The 16,774-nt window shown below is 51.7% G+C and overlaps 1 protein-coding gene across 5 annotated transcripts in view; it reads left to right on the top strand.

The window, feature by feature from the left end:
- Rapgef1 (Rap guanine nucleotide exchange factor 1) overlaps window positions 1-16,774 on the top strand; it is a 119,814-nt gene that overhangs the window by 93,402 nt on the left and 9,638 nt on the right. For 2 of the 5 annotated variants that reach the window (XM_051166139.1, XM_051166138.1), the window contains 5 exons: window positions 7,511-7,768; window positions 8,522-8,617; window positions 10,212-10,297; window positions 12,832-12,943; window positions 14,728-14,803. In XM_051166139.1, coding sequence (XP_051022096.1) covers window positions 7,511-7,768; window positions 8,522-8,617; window positions 10,212-10,297; window positions 12,832-12,943; window positions 14,728-14,803 — 628 coding nt within the window. The remainder of the gene's footprint in view (window positions 1-7,510; window positions 7,769-8,521; window positions 8,618-10,211; window positions 10,298-12,831; window positions 12,944-14,727; window positions 14,804-16,774) is intronic. The other 3 variants (XM_051166142.1, XM_051166141.1, XM_051166140.1) reach the window with 2 other exon arrangements.

Below are 16,774 nucleotides of genomic sequence, written 5' to 3'. Positions count from 1 at the left end.
TACCCTCCACCACTGTGCCTGTGTCTCTCCTGGCCATAAACAATATCTGAAAATCACCCAAAGGCCACCACAGACACCATGGGCACACCACCTGATCTAAAAACCAAACAGAGAGGTGAGAGAGGAAATAGGAGAATTAGGGTGGGCAAGAAAGGGTACTGCCCACTATGGGGCATGAAGAGAGGCTCAGGCTTGGCATAACACAAGCAACCCTTCCTTGTCCCATCTCATCTTGTCTTTATCACTTCCTGGCCTAAGCAAGGCCAAAGCACACTAACTCATGAGAAGAAGGGATGGAGGGGTAAGACCCCGTGCCCCAGGGGCAGAACCACGTCCCTCCCGGCTTGTTCCAGCTTGGGCCTGCCTGGCTTCTTGGTTTCCATGAAAGGTTTCTTGCATTTCTCACATCAGGAGGGTTTTCCTTATGAGGGAGGAAGTGCTTGTTCTGTGAAAAGCCACTTCATAGACCGCTGTCTCACCGGCTGCAGTTTGGCAGGACAGTAGTCCACAAGCCCAGATCTGGTGTCCAAGAATCTCTAGCTAGTTTTCTGCCAACTTCTACCTACCAATCAGCTCTAAGCCAGTTTGTAGCGGGTCGTCACTGAGTATTCACTCCTGTCTCCCCAACCATTTCTTTTCTGTAATGCTCAACAAACACCCCCTGTACCCCATGTTCAGCATCCATACAGCCCCCAGGTCCTTCCAGTGCCACAGAGCCTTCCTCTCCCATCTGCTGCCATAGCCATGCCCTGCTTTGCTCCCCCAGCACCCCACTTCTGTGGTGAAATGCCCCCAACCCTGCAGCTCCAGGGCCAGCACTCACACGGTCTTCTGAGGCTCCAGCTGGCCCTTGAAGTAAGCCATGGTCCCTGCAGTAACTCGCTGTGCACTTTTCTGCCCTTACAGAAAAGCCCCAGGCTGCCACAGGCCAGCACTGCTTGAGTTCACCTCACTTGAAGCCTCCTAGAATGGTAGATGTGCCCTGCACACTTGCACTCCTCCCATGTATCTCCCACCTGAAGAGAGGTGTGTAAATTCCTAGCTCAGGGAAGGCAGGGGCAGGACCAGGCTGCCTCACTGCTGGGGACGGCCAGGGAATAAATAGAGCCCAACTTGGGGCCAGAGGCTAGTGCTCCTTCCTTGAGGTTTTCACAAGCTGGGTTTCTGAGAGTGCCCCCCACCATCCCACTAGAATTCTAGGCTTACTGTGTCTTCTGTGCCCCATCTGACACCAGAATTCAGGTTCCAGGAAGGTTGTGTGGTGACATGACCCCCAAGGGCACTGCTCCACACAGGTGGCTACTGCCTGACCTCCTATCCAGGACCTCTGTAACAGTGTTTTTCCCACTCAGAACGTGGCGGCACCAAGGCAAAGAAGCTAAGTTATGTGCTCATAGTGTCAAGCTAGGACCAAGCTCAGAACCCAGATCCCCTTCATGAAGAGCACAGTGCTAAGGTGGCCTTGATAAGCTCCTGGGATCCAGTGCAGCTGGTTAGAGATGCCTCCTGGCTGCCTTGAAGGAGTGCGTGTGTTTGTCCTTCGTGTTGTCAAGTGTAGCTGAAGGAGCTACAGATGTGATGAGAGCTCTACAGACAGGTGAGAGGCTGCCAGGCTGCCAAAGCCTCAAGCACAGGAGAGTAGTCCACCGGCTTGCTGGGCCAAGCGCAGCTCCCTTCTGGCCTGGGTTACATCTTGGGGCTGAGGCTGCCGTTGAGGTTGTCCTCCAGGGAGCACACAGCTCCCTGAGATGTGCTGGGCTTCCAGGGCCTGTGTGGAAGAACAAGGGCTTTGTCCCCACAGCTGCAGGAGCGTGTCACAGAAGTGACTTTGTCAGTATTTACACTTAGTCCACTTACACAGAACTCACTCAGGCAAAACAATTCTCTTCTTTTATGGTTTTGTTTTTAGAGTTTTTAAATCATTTTTCAAAATAAATGCCCCAAGAAGGTTTTTGGTTTTTTGGGGGTTTTTTGTTTTTGTTTTTTGTTTTTTTGTTTTTTTTGTTTTTTTTTTTTTTGTTTTTTTTTTTTTTTTTTTTTTTTTTTTTTTTCTTTTTAACAGGGAGAGTGTTTGGACATGGCTTGATGCTCATGTCACCCTTCTTGGTAGGTTGATGCCTAAAGACTACAGAAGCGCCTTTCCTTGCCAGGAACAAAGGCAAGCAGCCGGTGACAGGTCTAGAGGCTCATGGCATCAGCCTCTGAATCTACCACTTGGCTTTGAAACCCTCCATTTGTTGTAAAATGTAGTTCCTAAAATTAGCAGAAGAGCTTCAAGCAAGAGAACTGCCCTAGGTAGGACAGCCCCAAGATGGGCATTGGTAAATGGGATGATGTGGGGAGCGGTGTTACTCAGGACCCTCCCTGCCCGGCACCCTGGGCGTGACCACATCCCATCTCCAAAGGAGCCATGACAGTCTCCCCAGGTGACTGTTGGGTGCTTGGTAGCAGCTGAAGCCTGGCTTCCTGCCTGGCCTGCTGCTGCCAGCTGTGCTGCTGGCCAGCCCTGCTGGAGTCTGTGGCTCTGAGCACAGCACCCAGGGAGAGTCCGAGGAAAGACTCCCAAGTCATGAAAACAACTTCCTTGCCTTTTAAAAGAGCGGCTGTGCAGTGAGTTATCCATGTTTCTTTTCTTTTTTGTTTCTTTCTTTGGCTTTTTGAGGCAGGGTTTTTCTGCATAGCCCTGGCTATCCTGGAACTCACTCTAGACCAGGCTGGCCTCGAACTTAGAGATCCAAGTGCTGGGATTAAAGGCATGCCCCACTGCCCTGCTCTTATTCATATTTCCTTTTTTAAATTTTATTTTATTTGTACAGTGTTCTGCCTGTATGACAGAAGAGGACACCAGATTTCACTATAAATGGTTATAAACCACCATGTGGTCGCTGGGAATTGAACTCAGTACCTTTAGAAAAGCAGCCAGTGCTCTTAACCTCTGAGCCATCTCTCCATCCCTCATATTCATATTTCTTTTTTTTTTTTTTGGTTTCTCAAGACAGAATTTTGTTTTGTAGCTGTGGCTGTCCTAAACTCACTTTATAGACCAGGCTGGCCTCGAACTCACAGAGATCCACCTGCCTCTGCCTCCCTAGTGCTGGGATTAAAGGCGTGCTCATCATATTCCTGTTTCTAAGAGCATCCAAAGCCTAGCCACCCTGAGCATGTTTGTTGCAGGGACAACCTGCCTCTGCAGCCTTCCCTGACACTCGGCAGGGCAGGGTCAGATCCCTCACCACTGATGTAAAGGCCGCCCTCAAACCCGAGCAGCCTGCCCACCAGAGGAATTAAGTGGAGGAGCTGGGAAATATGCTGTCCTGCTGTCCCGCCAGCCCAGGCCCCGCCCCCTGGCATTTTTTGTGCCAGGACTAGCAGAAAGTGTCACTGGCGCCTGACCAGCATCAGGTGGCTCTGACTTTAGTGAATTGGCTACAAGCAAACAGAAGGCTGTCCATCAGCCTCCATTATTTATTTATTTTTTTTTTCCCACTCCAAAAGTCAGTTGTTCTTTCAGGCATATCTTTCCAGAGGAGCCAGCTGCTGCTTCGTCTTTTCTACCTGGCAGTCAGGGCTCTGCTCTCTGCAGCCATCCCTGGCTTACACGACCTGCCCAGCATCATACAGGGCTCCCCTGAGGGCCCCCCTGAGCCAATCAGGATAGATAGTGAGGGCCTGGTGCTCCGATCCCAGTGTGATACAGGCCACCCTGTGCCACCCCCTACCAGCACAGGACGTTAGGGAGGTGGTCTCTTCTGCTTCAGTCAGAAAGATTAGAGCAGCACCTTCTGTCAGCTAAAGGAGATGAGCCACACCAGCACGCTGAACGTGGCTGCCCAGGTCCTCAGGTGTCCCGTGCTGACACTGTCTGGCACTGGAACCAGCGCCTCTCCTGGTGCTCCATTTCCTCTGACACCACTCACTCTATCCCCTCTGAAGTGTGCAGGTCTCAGACAGGAGCCCTGAGTGTCCTAGAATCCTCAACCCAGACAAGCCTCTCTCAGGCTATAAATAGGAATTCCTGCTGCAAAGGGATCTCAGAGGCAAAACCGAGCACTCCGCATATCCAAAAATAGACTCCAGGCTGCTCAGGGGCGGGTGGCTTTGAGATGGCCATCTGTGCCCTTCTCCCTGCCCTGGGGATGAGCAGGACCCTGAAGGGTCTGACAGATCCAGGGCGATAAAAACAGTGTGATTGTGAGCCCGCCCCCTGCACAGTGTCTAGAATAAGGAGGGCAGCCCAAGGCCAGCAGTGTTTCGTGGTGACTGGCGAGCCTTCCCGGCACCTCCCAGCACCTCTTCAAGCCTGGCTCCTGCCCCAGCAGGACTGCATAACTGAAATGCCTGAGCTGGCTAGGAGAGGGCTGGAAGGGAGGGGACACCCAGGCCCCTTGTCCCAGAGACTGCTGCTGCCTCGTCCTTTCCATCCCCACTCACAGCTGAGATGCTGCCGTGGGCCTGGCAATGGTCCCATGCCTTAATTAACAATAGAACCAGGCAGTGTGTGACACACCTGCCACCCCAGCTGATGGGGAGACTGAGGCTGGAGGAGTCTTAAGTTCCAGCCCAGCCTGAGCAACATATCAAAGGATCCTTTCTCAAAAAATAAAAACGGGCTGAAGAGATGGCTCAGCAGTTAAGAGCTCCTGTTGCTCTTGTAGAGGACCTGGGTTGGAATCCCAAGACCCGCATGGTGGCTCACAACTGTCGTAGAGGATCCAATGCCCTCTTCTGGTCTCTGCAGGCAAACACTCATACATATAAAGTAAATACATACAAATAAAATCTTGAGCCTTCGGTAGCTCATGCCTTTAATCCCAGCCCTTGGGAGGCAGAGGCAGGCAGATCTCTGTGAGTTTGAGGCCAGCTTGGTCTACAAAGCAAGTCTAAGACAGAAACACTGTCTCGAAAAAACAAATAAATAAGCCGGGCGTGGTGGCGCACGCCTTTAATCCCAGCACTCAGGAGGCAGAAGCAGGCGAATCGCTGTGAGTTCGAGGCCAGCCTGGTCTACAAAGTGAGTCCAGGATGGCCAAGGCTACACAGAGAGACCCTGTCTCGAAAAACCAAAAAAGAAAAAGAAAAAATAAATAAATTTTTAAAAAACATGCAACTCTTTTAAATAAATAGATAAATAAAAAAACAGTATCTGGGTATAGTGGTACATGGGTACACTCACAAGACTGAGACAAGATTACAACTTTGAGGCCAACCTGGACTACATATCTTGACCCTGTCTCAATAAGAAAATTATACTGGAGGCTGACAAGACAGCTTAGCAGTAGCCAGGTATGGTGACTCGCACCTTTAATCCTGGCACTTGGGAGGCAGAGGTAAACAGCTCTCTATGAGGTGGAGACAAGCTTGGTCTGCATAGTGAGTTCCAGACATCAAAGACTACATCTCCCCATCTCTCCACCTCAAAATAAGAAGTTCCAGCAGGTAAAGGTGTAATGATTTAAAAATAAGATGATAAGATGCCAGGCAGCAGATATAGTATATGAGGGTTATTAAATGAGCATCGGGGGAGAAGGAAAGGGGGGAGGGGTACCCCAGAGAGAGGGGGGGAGACACAGAGACAGGAAGAGATAAGGGGGGAAGAGAGGGGAGAGAGGAAGAGTAAGAGGGAGGGGTGAGGTAGAACTGTCCTTTTATATATCCCTGGGCAGGGCCATGCCCTCATAGCAGGTAGGTGATGACATCACAGGTAGGCAGACTGAAGCAGAATCCCAACAAAAGGTGCATGTCACCAAGCCCGATGACCTGAGTTGCGTCCCCAGTATCCACATGGTGGAAGGAGAGAATCAGTTCTGACCTCCACACGTGCACCGTGGCATGCTCCTACACACATGAATAAGTAAATAAATGAAATTTTTAAAAAAAATAATAAATCTATTCCTAAGCATTTGTTAGTCCAGCAGTCCTGTGAGGACTCCCAACCCTAGCATTTAGAGTGTTTTCTCCTATGTTCTTGGGAGCAAAAAAAGGAAGGCAAGTGTTGGATATGGCCTCCTGCACCAGCCATACTGAGGCTGTCACACTGGCCAGCTGCAGCTGCAGCTGTCCTCCGAGAGAAGGGTTGTCCTTTTACCCGGTTTGGTTTGGTTTGGTTTTGGCAAGGGGAGGGGTGTTGGGAGTGTTTGTCTTTTTGAGATAGGGTCTCTCTACATAGCCCTGACTGTCCTGGAACTCAATTTGTAGCCCAGGCTGGCCTCAAACCTGTGATCCCCTGCCTCCACTTCCTTTAGTAAATCTTACTGCCATGCACCACCACAACTGGCTCACGATGAAGAGAGTGATTTGTCCAAAGTCACAGAGATGGAAAAGTAACAAGGTGTGGATGCCCTGAGTCAGGGGAGGGGTCAGAGGCTCTGCAGCCCGTGTTGAGAATCACAGCTGACCCAGAACCAAAGAGAATGATGAGGCAGAACCTGCAGCAGTATGACCTTCACAGCCCTGCCTCAGTGCCCGCCTCTGCCAGCTAGTTCCACAGCATCCTAGCACAGCTCCAGCTGGAGACCAGGTGCTCAGCACAGAATCCTTGTTGGGAGCACATCTCCAATCAGCTGACAGCTTCATCTCTTCTTCTTTTTTCTTATTTTCATGGGTTCTGAAAATCCTGCACCACAGAAACTGTGCCGAGCCCTTGAGTGAGCCATGTGCATGTTTCAGTTGGCACCTATGATGGGCACATGAGGCCAACAGGATGCAGGTGTCCCCTCCTCACACTGGTCCTCACACTGGTCTCCCAGGGCACGGGGTGGTTAGGGCCGTGTTGGCAAGCATCTCACAGGCACAGTGACAATACACCTCAGCTTGGGGACCTGGAGCATGCTCCTTGGGCCTCAGAAGCTGTGAAGACTTAGGGACACCTCTAAATCTGCCATCTGACTTCTCTGTCAAGTGAGAAGTTGGAGGAGTCTTGCCTGTGGCTCTGAGGTGACATCAAAAGGGTTGTACAATCATTGCGTTTGTTAAAACTACAAAGAGCAGCAGGGAGGGAGGGAGCTCAGAGGAGCCCGTAGTCCCTGCAGCTCCTCCAGTCATCTCTGAGGCTCCTGCTCTTTTCTAAAATGGCCTGGGGTGCATTCAGCATTTACAAGGTGGCATGTTTGTCTTTTAAGGGGTAGGATTCCAAATGAATAAGGGCCTGTGGCTTGAGTTCAGCCCTGAGGGCCCTGAGAGCCGGGTAGTAGACATTCCATCTCCGCCTCAGAGGCACATGTCATCAGCATGGAGAGGGGGGGTGTCCTGTCCTTGGACATCAGAAACTCACTGTGCACATCCTGTGGTCATATGCTGCTGCTCCGTTTCCAGCCTCAAGCTCCCTTTCTGGAAGCAGTGTAGACGTGGGAGTCTGTAAGGAGGTGTCTGGTATGCCCAGTAACCCCTCCCCCAGGAAGATAAGACAGATCATCAGCGCTGAGCCACAGCTTAACCTAACCACCTTTTCTCTTGTCTGTTCTCTCCTTCCCACATTCTTGTTGTTTGTGTGTTTTCTGCCTGGGTTCTGCAGTACAAATCTGTGTTTAGGTCTTACTCCCAGGACTTCATGCCTCACCACCAAGCCTCCGTCCAACCTTTCCTTCCGCCTACCTCCTCTTCCTCTCCACATTTCCCACCTGTCCACGCGTCCCAGAGCTCGGACTTAGCGGTGCCCACCGTAAGCAGTCCGCCTCCCAGCACCGTGGACGGGCCTCTCTCGTCTCCTCAGGACAACAGCTTTCATGGGAACCCTATCCGTCTTCCTTCCGAAACCTCTTTCACTGACTCGGTGAGAACTCAGCACACACACATCTGGGCGCATCTGCAGCCTTGGCCTGCAGGGTTTTAGAAGATGATGATGCTGCTCACAGAGGGCCTTGTCCTCCCTCCTGCGGCCCAGTCTGCTGCTGGTGTGAGCCCACTCGAAGCACAACTGAGTGGGCTGCTATGGGGGCCTCAAATGTAATAGTGGTCCACCTGATTCCAAATCTTTTATATAGAATTCCCACCATGCTGGGAATTGCGCTAGTGACCATTTAGAACAGTAAGTTGCCACAAGGATAAAATAGAAAACACTGTGTGTCTGTGCACTCTCATGGAATGGAAGAGACAGAGGTAAGGTTGCCTGTAGAGCCCATGCAAGGGCCCCTGTGCATCATCAGAACACGGGGGAACTGCTTTACAGAGCGAAGGGCACAGATGGAGCGTCTGACAGGTCGAGACATTTCCCAGTATCTTGAGTTGTCAAGTATGTTGCTTCTTGCCCCCTACCCTGGGGACCCCTCTAGGCTACAAATGAAGCAGCTTTCTGGGAGTTTCCAGAATGGCTCTAAACACTTTGGAAAAGACCCAGCAGGAGACTGGGACCTAGCTAACCCAGGGACAGGAGATGGTGAGAGCAGCTTTGCCCTCAGAACTGGGGAAACACTTCCCAGGGATAGCTGAGGTGGTGCTCAGGCCTGCCCTGCAGCTGTTCTCTCTAAGCTGTGGAGCTGACCATAGGGCCTGGCCCATTGTCTTTCCTCTTACCCTGTCTCCCTAGAGTGAAAATGCCACCAGTGAGGAAGCTGGTGGCGGTGAATATGTCAATCTGTACTCTTCTGGCCAGACCAACAAGGAGCTGGCGCCCTCTCGAGGAGTAAGTAACCTCGGTGGGTGGCCTTGTGCATGGGCCAGCACTGCCCCCCTTAACTATCGCTTTCCTGGTAGCTGCTTCTGTTGGCTGAACCCCCCCCCCATTAGCCTGTTGGAAGCCAGCCCATCCTATGGGAGAGAATATGGCTTCCAGGTAGAGGTCTGCCCTGCTTTTGCTTCAGTGGGCATGGCACTTCTCAGAACCTGGCCCTAGCCCCAGCTCCCTGGAATCTCCTCCCATTCATCTTTCTAGTGCCGCTCTTCCAAGAGATGCTTTTACTCCTGGCCTCCAGATCCTCCCAGCATGCCCCACAGCCCTCAGCTACTCCCAAGGAAGCAGGGCAAGTGATGGGAGCCCTGCTGGATATCCACACTAGGCCCTCCTGTGAGCAGACTCCTCGAGGTCCATGCCTGATCATGCTGCTACCCAGCTTGTGGCCTCGGGGTGCAAAGCTTCTGTTGAGCAGGTGCAGGTGGCTTTCCAAGTTTGGCTTCAGCAAAACAGGGGCAAATTAAGAAGTTTTAGAGGTCACTGTCCCCCAGAGACAGACAAGTTCTTCTAGGGGATGAGGTCAGGTCTTCAAGGAACAGTGATCTACCAGGGTCACCCTACTGCACTGGGCAAGCCCAGCCTGAACAGCATGGCCATCCCATAGGAGCAGCCATGCCATGATTCCCTAGGGTTCTTAGATGTCTATGCAAAGGTGCCGTGCGCGCGCGCGCGCGCGCGCGCACACACACACACACACACACACACACACACACACACACACACACACCAGCACAACATAAGCTCTCCCTTTGGTGGGATTTGGTCCTGTTTGTGAGAGCTGAACTAGTATCCCCACCCACTGGTAACCTGTGTCACCAGCATCTTCCATCTCTGAGTGTACTTTAGGGAGTTGGTGCCCAGGCCGCATGTGGGCCCCCTGCAGTGCCAGCCCCACCGTGGTATGTTCCTGGTGACAGTCCCTGCGTTGACAAGGCCATTCTTCACCAGTACCTCCATGACAGCCCAGGAACATTGTATAGTTGTATTATCAGTGGGTGTGGGGGCAGCAAGTTTGCCAGAACAGTTCACATTTGTGTGTTTGAGCAGCTGGACTCCTTGAAATTGTCACTGGTTAAGGGTCATGACCCTAGAGACTGTAGAAAGTCAGGGAAGTTTGGGTACAGTGGTTAAGGATATACGCTTTGGAGGCAGACAGCCTCTAAAGGGTTCAAGTCTACTGTCTGTTGTTTGGCTTCCATGCAGTCAGTTTCTGTGTGGAGTGGAGGGATGGTGGTGGTCGCTTCTTGATGAGAGTGAAGGAATAGCAGGGTGCAGAGCACTCAGTCCAGCACCCTGCACTCAGAGAGGAACACCCAGGAAGTGGGATAGTGTCTGGACCCAAGCTGGTGGGTGACAGATGTTAGAAGGAATGGCACCTCCAGTCTCTGCAAAGGCAGGTGTTGGTCTCCCGAGGGCTTGTGTTCCTCATAATTAACCCCATTCATCATTAACTTGTTCGCACCTCCAGCTGCTCCATAGTGCTGAGAAGACAGATCGCCCCAGCATGGGCCGCCTGTCCAAACTCCACTATTTCTTCTCTTTTCAGGAACTACCATCTGGGAAGGACGGACATCCCAGAGATCCCTCGGTCAGCAGTGCATCCGGGAAAGACAGCAGAGAAAATGGGGAGAGGTAGGAAGTGAACAGGAAATATCCAGGCCCCAAACAAGAAGGTCACTAGTAACCTGCCCTCAATGGCCTTTACAGCACCCAGTGTGCCTTCCTGATCACCCCTATGCTGTCTGCTTCCCATACTCACTCTGGGCCTCCTTTTTTGTCTCAGATCCAGCCCCACCTTCCTTGATTTTGGTTTCTTCTAACTTGAGGTCACATAGGAAGTGTAAAAGACCTTCCTACCCACAGTTTGTCACTGTGGTTGTTTCTAGTCATAAATACATATATTTTGAAAGGTTGCAGGTGTTGTGACCCTCAGCCCAAAAGTAACCATCATACCACTCCTGACAAGTGGAAATAGTGACCCAATGTCACTGTCACACCCGTGACAGAAAAGGTTCGTCTGGAAAGCAAGACCCTCGCCCATCCCTTCCCCTGGGCCTGACCTATGTGTTAGATAAGTGCAGCCACAGCCCCTCCCCCAGGAGGGTCTTACATCATATTTTGGTTTTATGACCCAAAGATTTGCAGTGCCTTTACACACCTTGTCCCTACCCTTCCCCATGGTGGTCACACTTGCAGATCCCTGGACCACTTAGTGTAGTGTGAGGAGCTGCCAGTGAGCATCCCCTACTGCTTAGTGTTGGTGTCACCTTCCCATGGGAGGGAGAGACCAGCTAGTCAGGCTTCTCCTTTTAAGTTGAGAACTGGTCACCTGAGGCCTCATAATCTTAGCACACTTCCTGCTTGTCAGGGGCAGGCCTGGCACAAGCGCTAAGGTGCTTTGTTTTGTTTTAAAAAGGCAAAGATCTGCAAGCTGTTCGGACAGGCCTCTGGGTGAAGCCACCTGCATCTTGGCCACTTGGATTCTCATTGCCGTTAAGTCTGTCTGATAACTTCCCCCAGGCCGGTTGTCCCTAAGTGTTACTATATCACTTGGCCAGAAAGGCGTGTGTGTGCTAAGCAAAAGCAGCCTGTGGGCTCCATCACTTGCTCCACTGGAATCTGGTGTCATGTTCAGAGTGGAGATGTTCAGGTTACCCGCCTCCTAAGGGACGACTTTCCCAAGAGCTCCTCTCAGAGCTCAGCAGACTTCTGACAGTGGAATGGTCAGAAAGATGAGCACACTGGCGGTCAGAAAGAACTCCTGGGATGTTGTCTGCCTTGCGTAAAGGCCACACCACTGGCTAGCCTAAGGTGCCAGCAAGCATGGCTCTCCCCAGGCCCATCTCGTTCTTACTGATGGCACAGATTCCTGCAGCTCAGCTACAGAGCAAATGTACCCTAAGGCAAGAGGCACAGTGGATAAAGGTGCTCCTGCCAAGGTGGGTCCTAGGGACCCAGTACTGGAAGGAGAAACTGACTCTCGCACATTTTCCTCTGCCCAGCACACATGCACTGCACTGTAGCATGTATGCATGAGCACCCATGCAAGATAAATTAACATATAATTAGTGGTGTGTGTGTGTGTGTGTGTGTGTGTGTGTGTGTGTGTCTGTGTGTCTGTGTGTCTTTGTGTCTGTGTGTTGCCCTGTGACAACCTAATGGCTGGCCAGTATCTCACTGGATCTGGCCTGGGAATCCTCTTCCTTTGGCCAGATGTTCCATGCTTTAAGTCTGTCTGTCCAGAACAAGGGCCTTCCCTCTTGTTTCAGTGCAGTTGCTGCCTATTTTAAAAGCCATCTCTTAAGGCCGGACATGGTGGCACACACTTTAATCCTAACACTTGGGAGGCAGAGGCAGCAGAGTTTAAAGCCAGCCTGGTCTACAGAGTGAGTTCCAGGACAGCCAAGGCTACACAGATAAACCCAGTCTCGAACACCTCTCCCCCTCCCATCCCCCATTCCCCACCCCACCCCCGCAAAAAAAAAAAGAAGAAGAAGAAGCCATCTCTTAGATTGAGCGCTTGACAATATAGGGCTGCATCTGCTGGGTCACAGCTTTTTCTTACTGCTAAGCAGAAGGTCTGTAGAGTTCGGGCCTGGGAGAAGCTTAGGGGTGGCATGGAGGACCATGTAGCTTTAGTTCCCTGCAAGTACTGTCCTGTGTGTGTGTGTGATGGGGCTGGCCAAGGAATGGCTGGAACCACTACAGAGAGCTTGGGACCATTTTCACTCAGCAGCCTAGGTCTTTCGCCCAGGTCCCAAGAATAGAAGTGTCCCCAAGCAGACCCAGGAGTCTAGTTGTCACCCTGGCCAAATTTAGACAGATGTCCTTGTTACCATGTTAACCGTAACCTAAGAGAGAAAGAGTTATTTTGGCCTACAGTCACAGCAGCAGGATCTTGGGCCATTGGCCACTTCATCCAGTCAGGAAGCAGAGATAATGGATGCTGGCACTCAGCCCACTCTCCCCCTTTTAGACAGTCCAGGGCCTCAGCGTAGGGCATAGCACCACCCACAGTGAGTGGGTCTGCCCACCTCACCTAAGCTAAGCAGACACACACAGAGGCCCGACGCTGCTCGGTCTCCTTAGGTTGACAATAAGATCACCCATCAACCTGCACTGCCTCAGCCTGCAGGCCTCCAGGGACCAACAACTTCTCCCCACAGGTCCCCAAAGTCACTGGATGCCCTGGAGTCGGCCCAGTCAGAAGAAGAAGTAGATGAACTGTCCCTCATTGACCACAATGAAATTATGGCCAGGCTGACACTCAAGCAAGAGGTAAGGGTTCCCCAGACCTGGATCTCATAACCACCAAGCAAGAAGGAAGCGGGAATAGAAAAATGTGGCCTTGGGTGCTCCAGTGGGAAACCAGGGTTCTGAGGGAAAGCTCGTGCTGTCCCTTTCTTGCGATTTCCCCAAAGTGACCTTGGCTCGTGCAGAGCCCCTCTGAGCCTCATGCAGATACTTCTGAGGGCAGTAAGAAAAGCACCCAGCAGTACTCAATGTAGCCTGCATGGGAAGCCCTCAGCAGTGTGAGCCATGTATATGCTGCTGATAACACAGCCCCTCCCCTTCCTGGTCTCTGTCTATTAAGAAAACTGGTGCTAGCCAGGGGGTGGTTGCATATGCCTCTAATCCTAGCACTCGGGAGGCAGAGGCAGGTGGATTGCTGTGAGTTCGAAGCCAGCCTGGTCTACAAAGTGAGTTCCAGGACAGCCAAGGCTACTACACAAAGAAACCCTGTCTCGCAAAACCAAAAAAGAAAGAAAGAAAGAAAGAAAGAAAGAAAGAAAGAAAGAAAGAAAGAAAGAGAAAGAAAAGAAAGAAAGAAAGAAAGAAAGAAAGAAAGAAAGAAAGAAAACTGGTGCCTAAGCTGGCCAGTGGTGACACATATCTTTAATCTCAGCACTTGGAGGCAGAGGCAAGCAGATCCGTGTAAGTTCAAGGCCAGCCTGATCTACAGAGCGAGTTCTAGGACAGCCAGGGCTACACAGAGAAAGCCTGTCTCGAAAAACCAAAAAAAAGAAAACTGAGGCCTAGACAGCTGAGCTGTGCCTTGTTTGAGGAGCCCTGTTGATAAGAACAGCACCGAGACATGTCATGAAAGAGGAAGAAGCTGGGCCTGAGCCTTGCCGCTTCTGTCTGGTTGTAGGAACTTAGTATTTAATGGGACATCTTCGCCCCTGGGCAGCTGTGCATCTGGGCACTGGTTTGATGGTTGTAACATACAAACATAGGACAGGTACAGCCTGAGTGGCTTCCTACCAGCCCAGGAAGACATCAGCACTTCAGGTATCAGACAGAGCCTCTGCAGAAAGAAAAGCTAAATTCCTTCTGGAAAATCAGATCATGACCATCGCCAGCCTTGTCCCAGGTGTGAGTCCCAGAATACTCAGAACTCTGGAGTCCACATGGAAATGGCAGTCTTGGGGATGCACACATAGGACCTTGGTGATTCCATCTCCAGCCCCACCTACAGCCCTGTTCTAGACAAGATTAAAGCTTTTTGCCTATGGGAATAGAGTTGGTCTCCCACTGGCCGGCTGGCTTTGGTTGCTGTGTAAGCATCCCATGTCACAAGCAGTCTTGTAGCGAAGTTCTTCCCAGAGGAACTTGTGGGGTGTGCCCACACTCACGAATCCTGCTTCCACCTTGAAAGGGCCTAAGCCCAAAGGCAGCTTGCTGCAGGTGGGGAGCAGAAGCAGGCTTGGCCACCATCCTCCTGTCTCCCAGGCTGAGGGACTGCCTCTTTCCTCAGGAGTCTTGCCTTTCAGCCTGAGCCAGGAGGTAGAGGTGGGGTTGAAGCCATAGTGCCCCGACACCACATGGCCTCGGGCAGGTGATGTACCCTGGGTGTTCACAGCATCTGGACAGCTTCCGCGTGTAAGAGTTCTGACCAGTACCCGTGTCTACAAAGTCTGTAGCAGCAGGGGGGCCACAAAGGCTGTCTCTTGTACATAGTGCTGCCTGCTGCTGCTGAGCTGAGAGCAGAAGGGACTCGGGGTCCCTGAAGCATGGTGAGTTTGTCCCCGCAGCCTTGCCTAATGCTCTTTTTACTCCAGGGTGATGATGGGCCAGATGTTCGTGGAGGTTCAGGAGACATCTTACTGGTCCATGCTACTGAGACAGACAGAAAAGGTATGGCAGCTCCCACTGTGCTGACTTTGTGCCCCACCAAAGCATCACATGACCCCACTGTACTGTTCTCTCTCATGGCAAACACCGTGACTGGGTTGGACTTTGGGCTTGATGGTACCCAGTGAGAGGAGGGAGAGGCCACCTCGGGAGACCCTGATCCTGCCAAAGCTGTGCCTGGGCATCTTTCTTGGGGCAAGGTGATGATACCCTTGGCCCTATGGGCATCCTGAGGGAGAGCACAGTCCTTGGTACCTAGTGGCCCACTGGATAGCGACATGTTTAACAGTGGTGTTAAAGCAACAGCAGTTACAGTGGCACACACCTATAATTCCAGCACTCAGGAGGAAGAAAGAAAAAAAACCTTTTACAATAGCACGTGAACGAGCAGCCTCTTCTACCTTTCCTTGTACTTAAGTCCATCTTTTCTCCAATGCACTTAGTTCATGTAGGTGACTAATTAGTTCCTAGGAACAAACTTTGTTGTCCAAGAGCTGCCCCAACCTTGCCATCCCCTCTGCCTTCTGATCATGTGAGAGGGCTGAGCAGCAGGGCCATCCCTACCTGGAAGCCTGGGTTATGAAGGCCCTGCTAGTAGAGGGACCTCCCAGGAGCCTGGCCTCAGAGGAAGTGCTAGTCTCTGCCCCGCCCTGGCAGGCTGCTGGGCCTACTTCTTCCGTAGTCACTTTCTTGTTCTTGCTCTTCTTTCTTTTCTTTCTTGAGGCAGCGTGTGTGTTCCTTCCACATGTTTTTAAAGGATGTAAAGGGGACAGAGCATGCTCATCCACGCCTTTAATCTCAGGAGTCGGGAGGCAGGTGATCTGTGAGGTTCCAGGGCTGTATGGAGAGACCACATTGCAAAGCAACAGCAAAAGGAGCTGGGGTTATGGCCCAGTGATAAACACTTGCCCAGCCATGAATGACGCCCTGGAGCCAGGCTCCAGCACCGGGAGGAAGAAAAGAGAAAAGGAAAAAATGACTGAAAAGTTGATTAAACTATGGGAGAGGTCACTCCAGACTTAAAGCTCTAATGTGTGTGCGTTCCTGGGTGTGGGTGTGTCTTTGTTTTAAATTACCCAGACCCAAAGTAAATACACAAAGTGGTTCTGGACACTTCTGAACTAAGAGAGCAGTACCAAAACTGTCTGCCTGGCAGACACTGAAAAGGGAGAAGGACATCCAAGGTCACCCTCACTTCAGCCGCTGTTTTGCTCCCCAGCAATTCTTCACTCATTTTTTCCCACCAGGATAGGAGGGCAGTGTAGGAGACTCAGTCCGAAGCCCACCACAGTTTCACAGCTACGGGACAGACCTTTCCTCTAGGGCCTTGGTTTCCTGACCTGTTGTGGGGGGGTGGTAAAGGCCCAGGGATAGTTCATTGGCACCTCAGGACATCCTGACAAAGTAGCCATTTTCACCTCATTTTATCCAGAAGCTAGGATGTGAGCAGACTTATGGCCTGGTCATGTAAGGCTAACTCTCCTGCGCTGCCAGCCGCCGCCAGCTGTGGCCTGGCCCAAGGGCAGTCTGACAGGGAGCCCAAAAGCCTTCTGGTCTACCCACTAGGACTGCTGAAAGGAGACTTGTAGTATTTTGGGTCCCTGCAGAACCACAAGTGGTTTTACCTGGGAATCTTACCTGAAACAGAGGCCATGAGCCACACCACAGTGGACAAGGTGCCATGGCAGAGGGCAGAGTTCTTCAGGCAGGTGGCTTTCTGCACCCGTGATACATGAAGCCTGGGAGGCTTCGTGGCTCATATGTCTGGGACTCAGTTGTGACAACAAGGCTAGGCCCATTAGGTAAGCAGGAAGGAGGGCACACTTGTCATTACACAGCGCCTCTCTCAGGTGGCACTGTGACAAGTGGGACAGGGGCAGGTTGGGTACGCTGTTGGGCCTAAGCTCAGATCCTGGCTCTTCCTTGGGACCTGTGTGCTAGACCTGTCACCTGGCCTAAGCTTCTAGTCCTCTG

The sequence above is a fragment of the Acomys russatus genome, chromosome 24 (assembly GCF_903995435.1).
Source record: "Acomys russatus chromosome 24, mAcoRus1.1, whole genome shotgun sequence".
In the NCBI taxonomy this organism is placed as follows: domain Eukaryota; kingdom Metazoa; phylum Chordata; class Mammalia; order Rodentia; family Muridae; genus Acomys; species Acomys russatus.
Note: the sequence above shows the minus strand (reverse complement) of the source record. Positions and strands in the feature narration are given on the sequence as shown.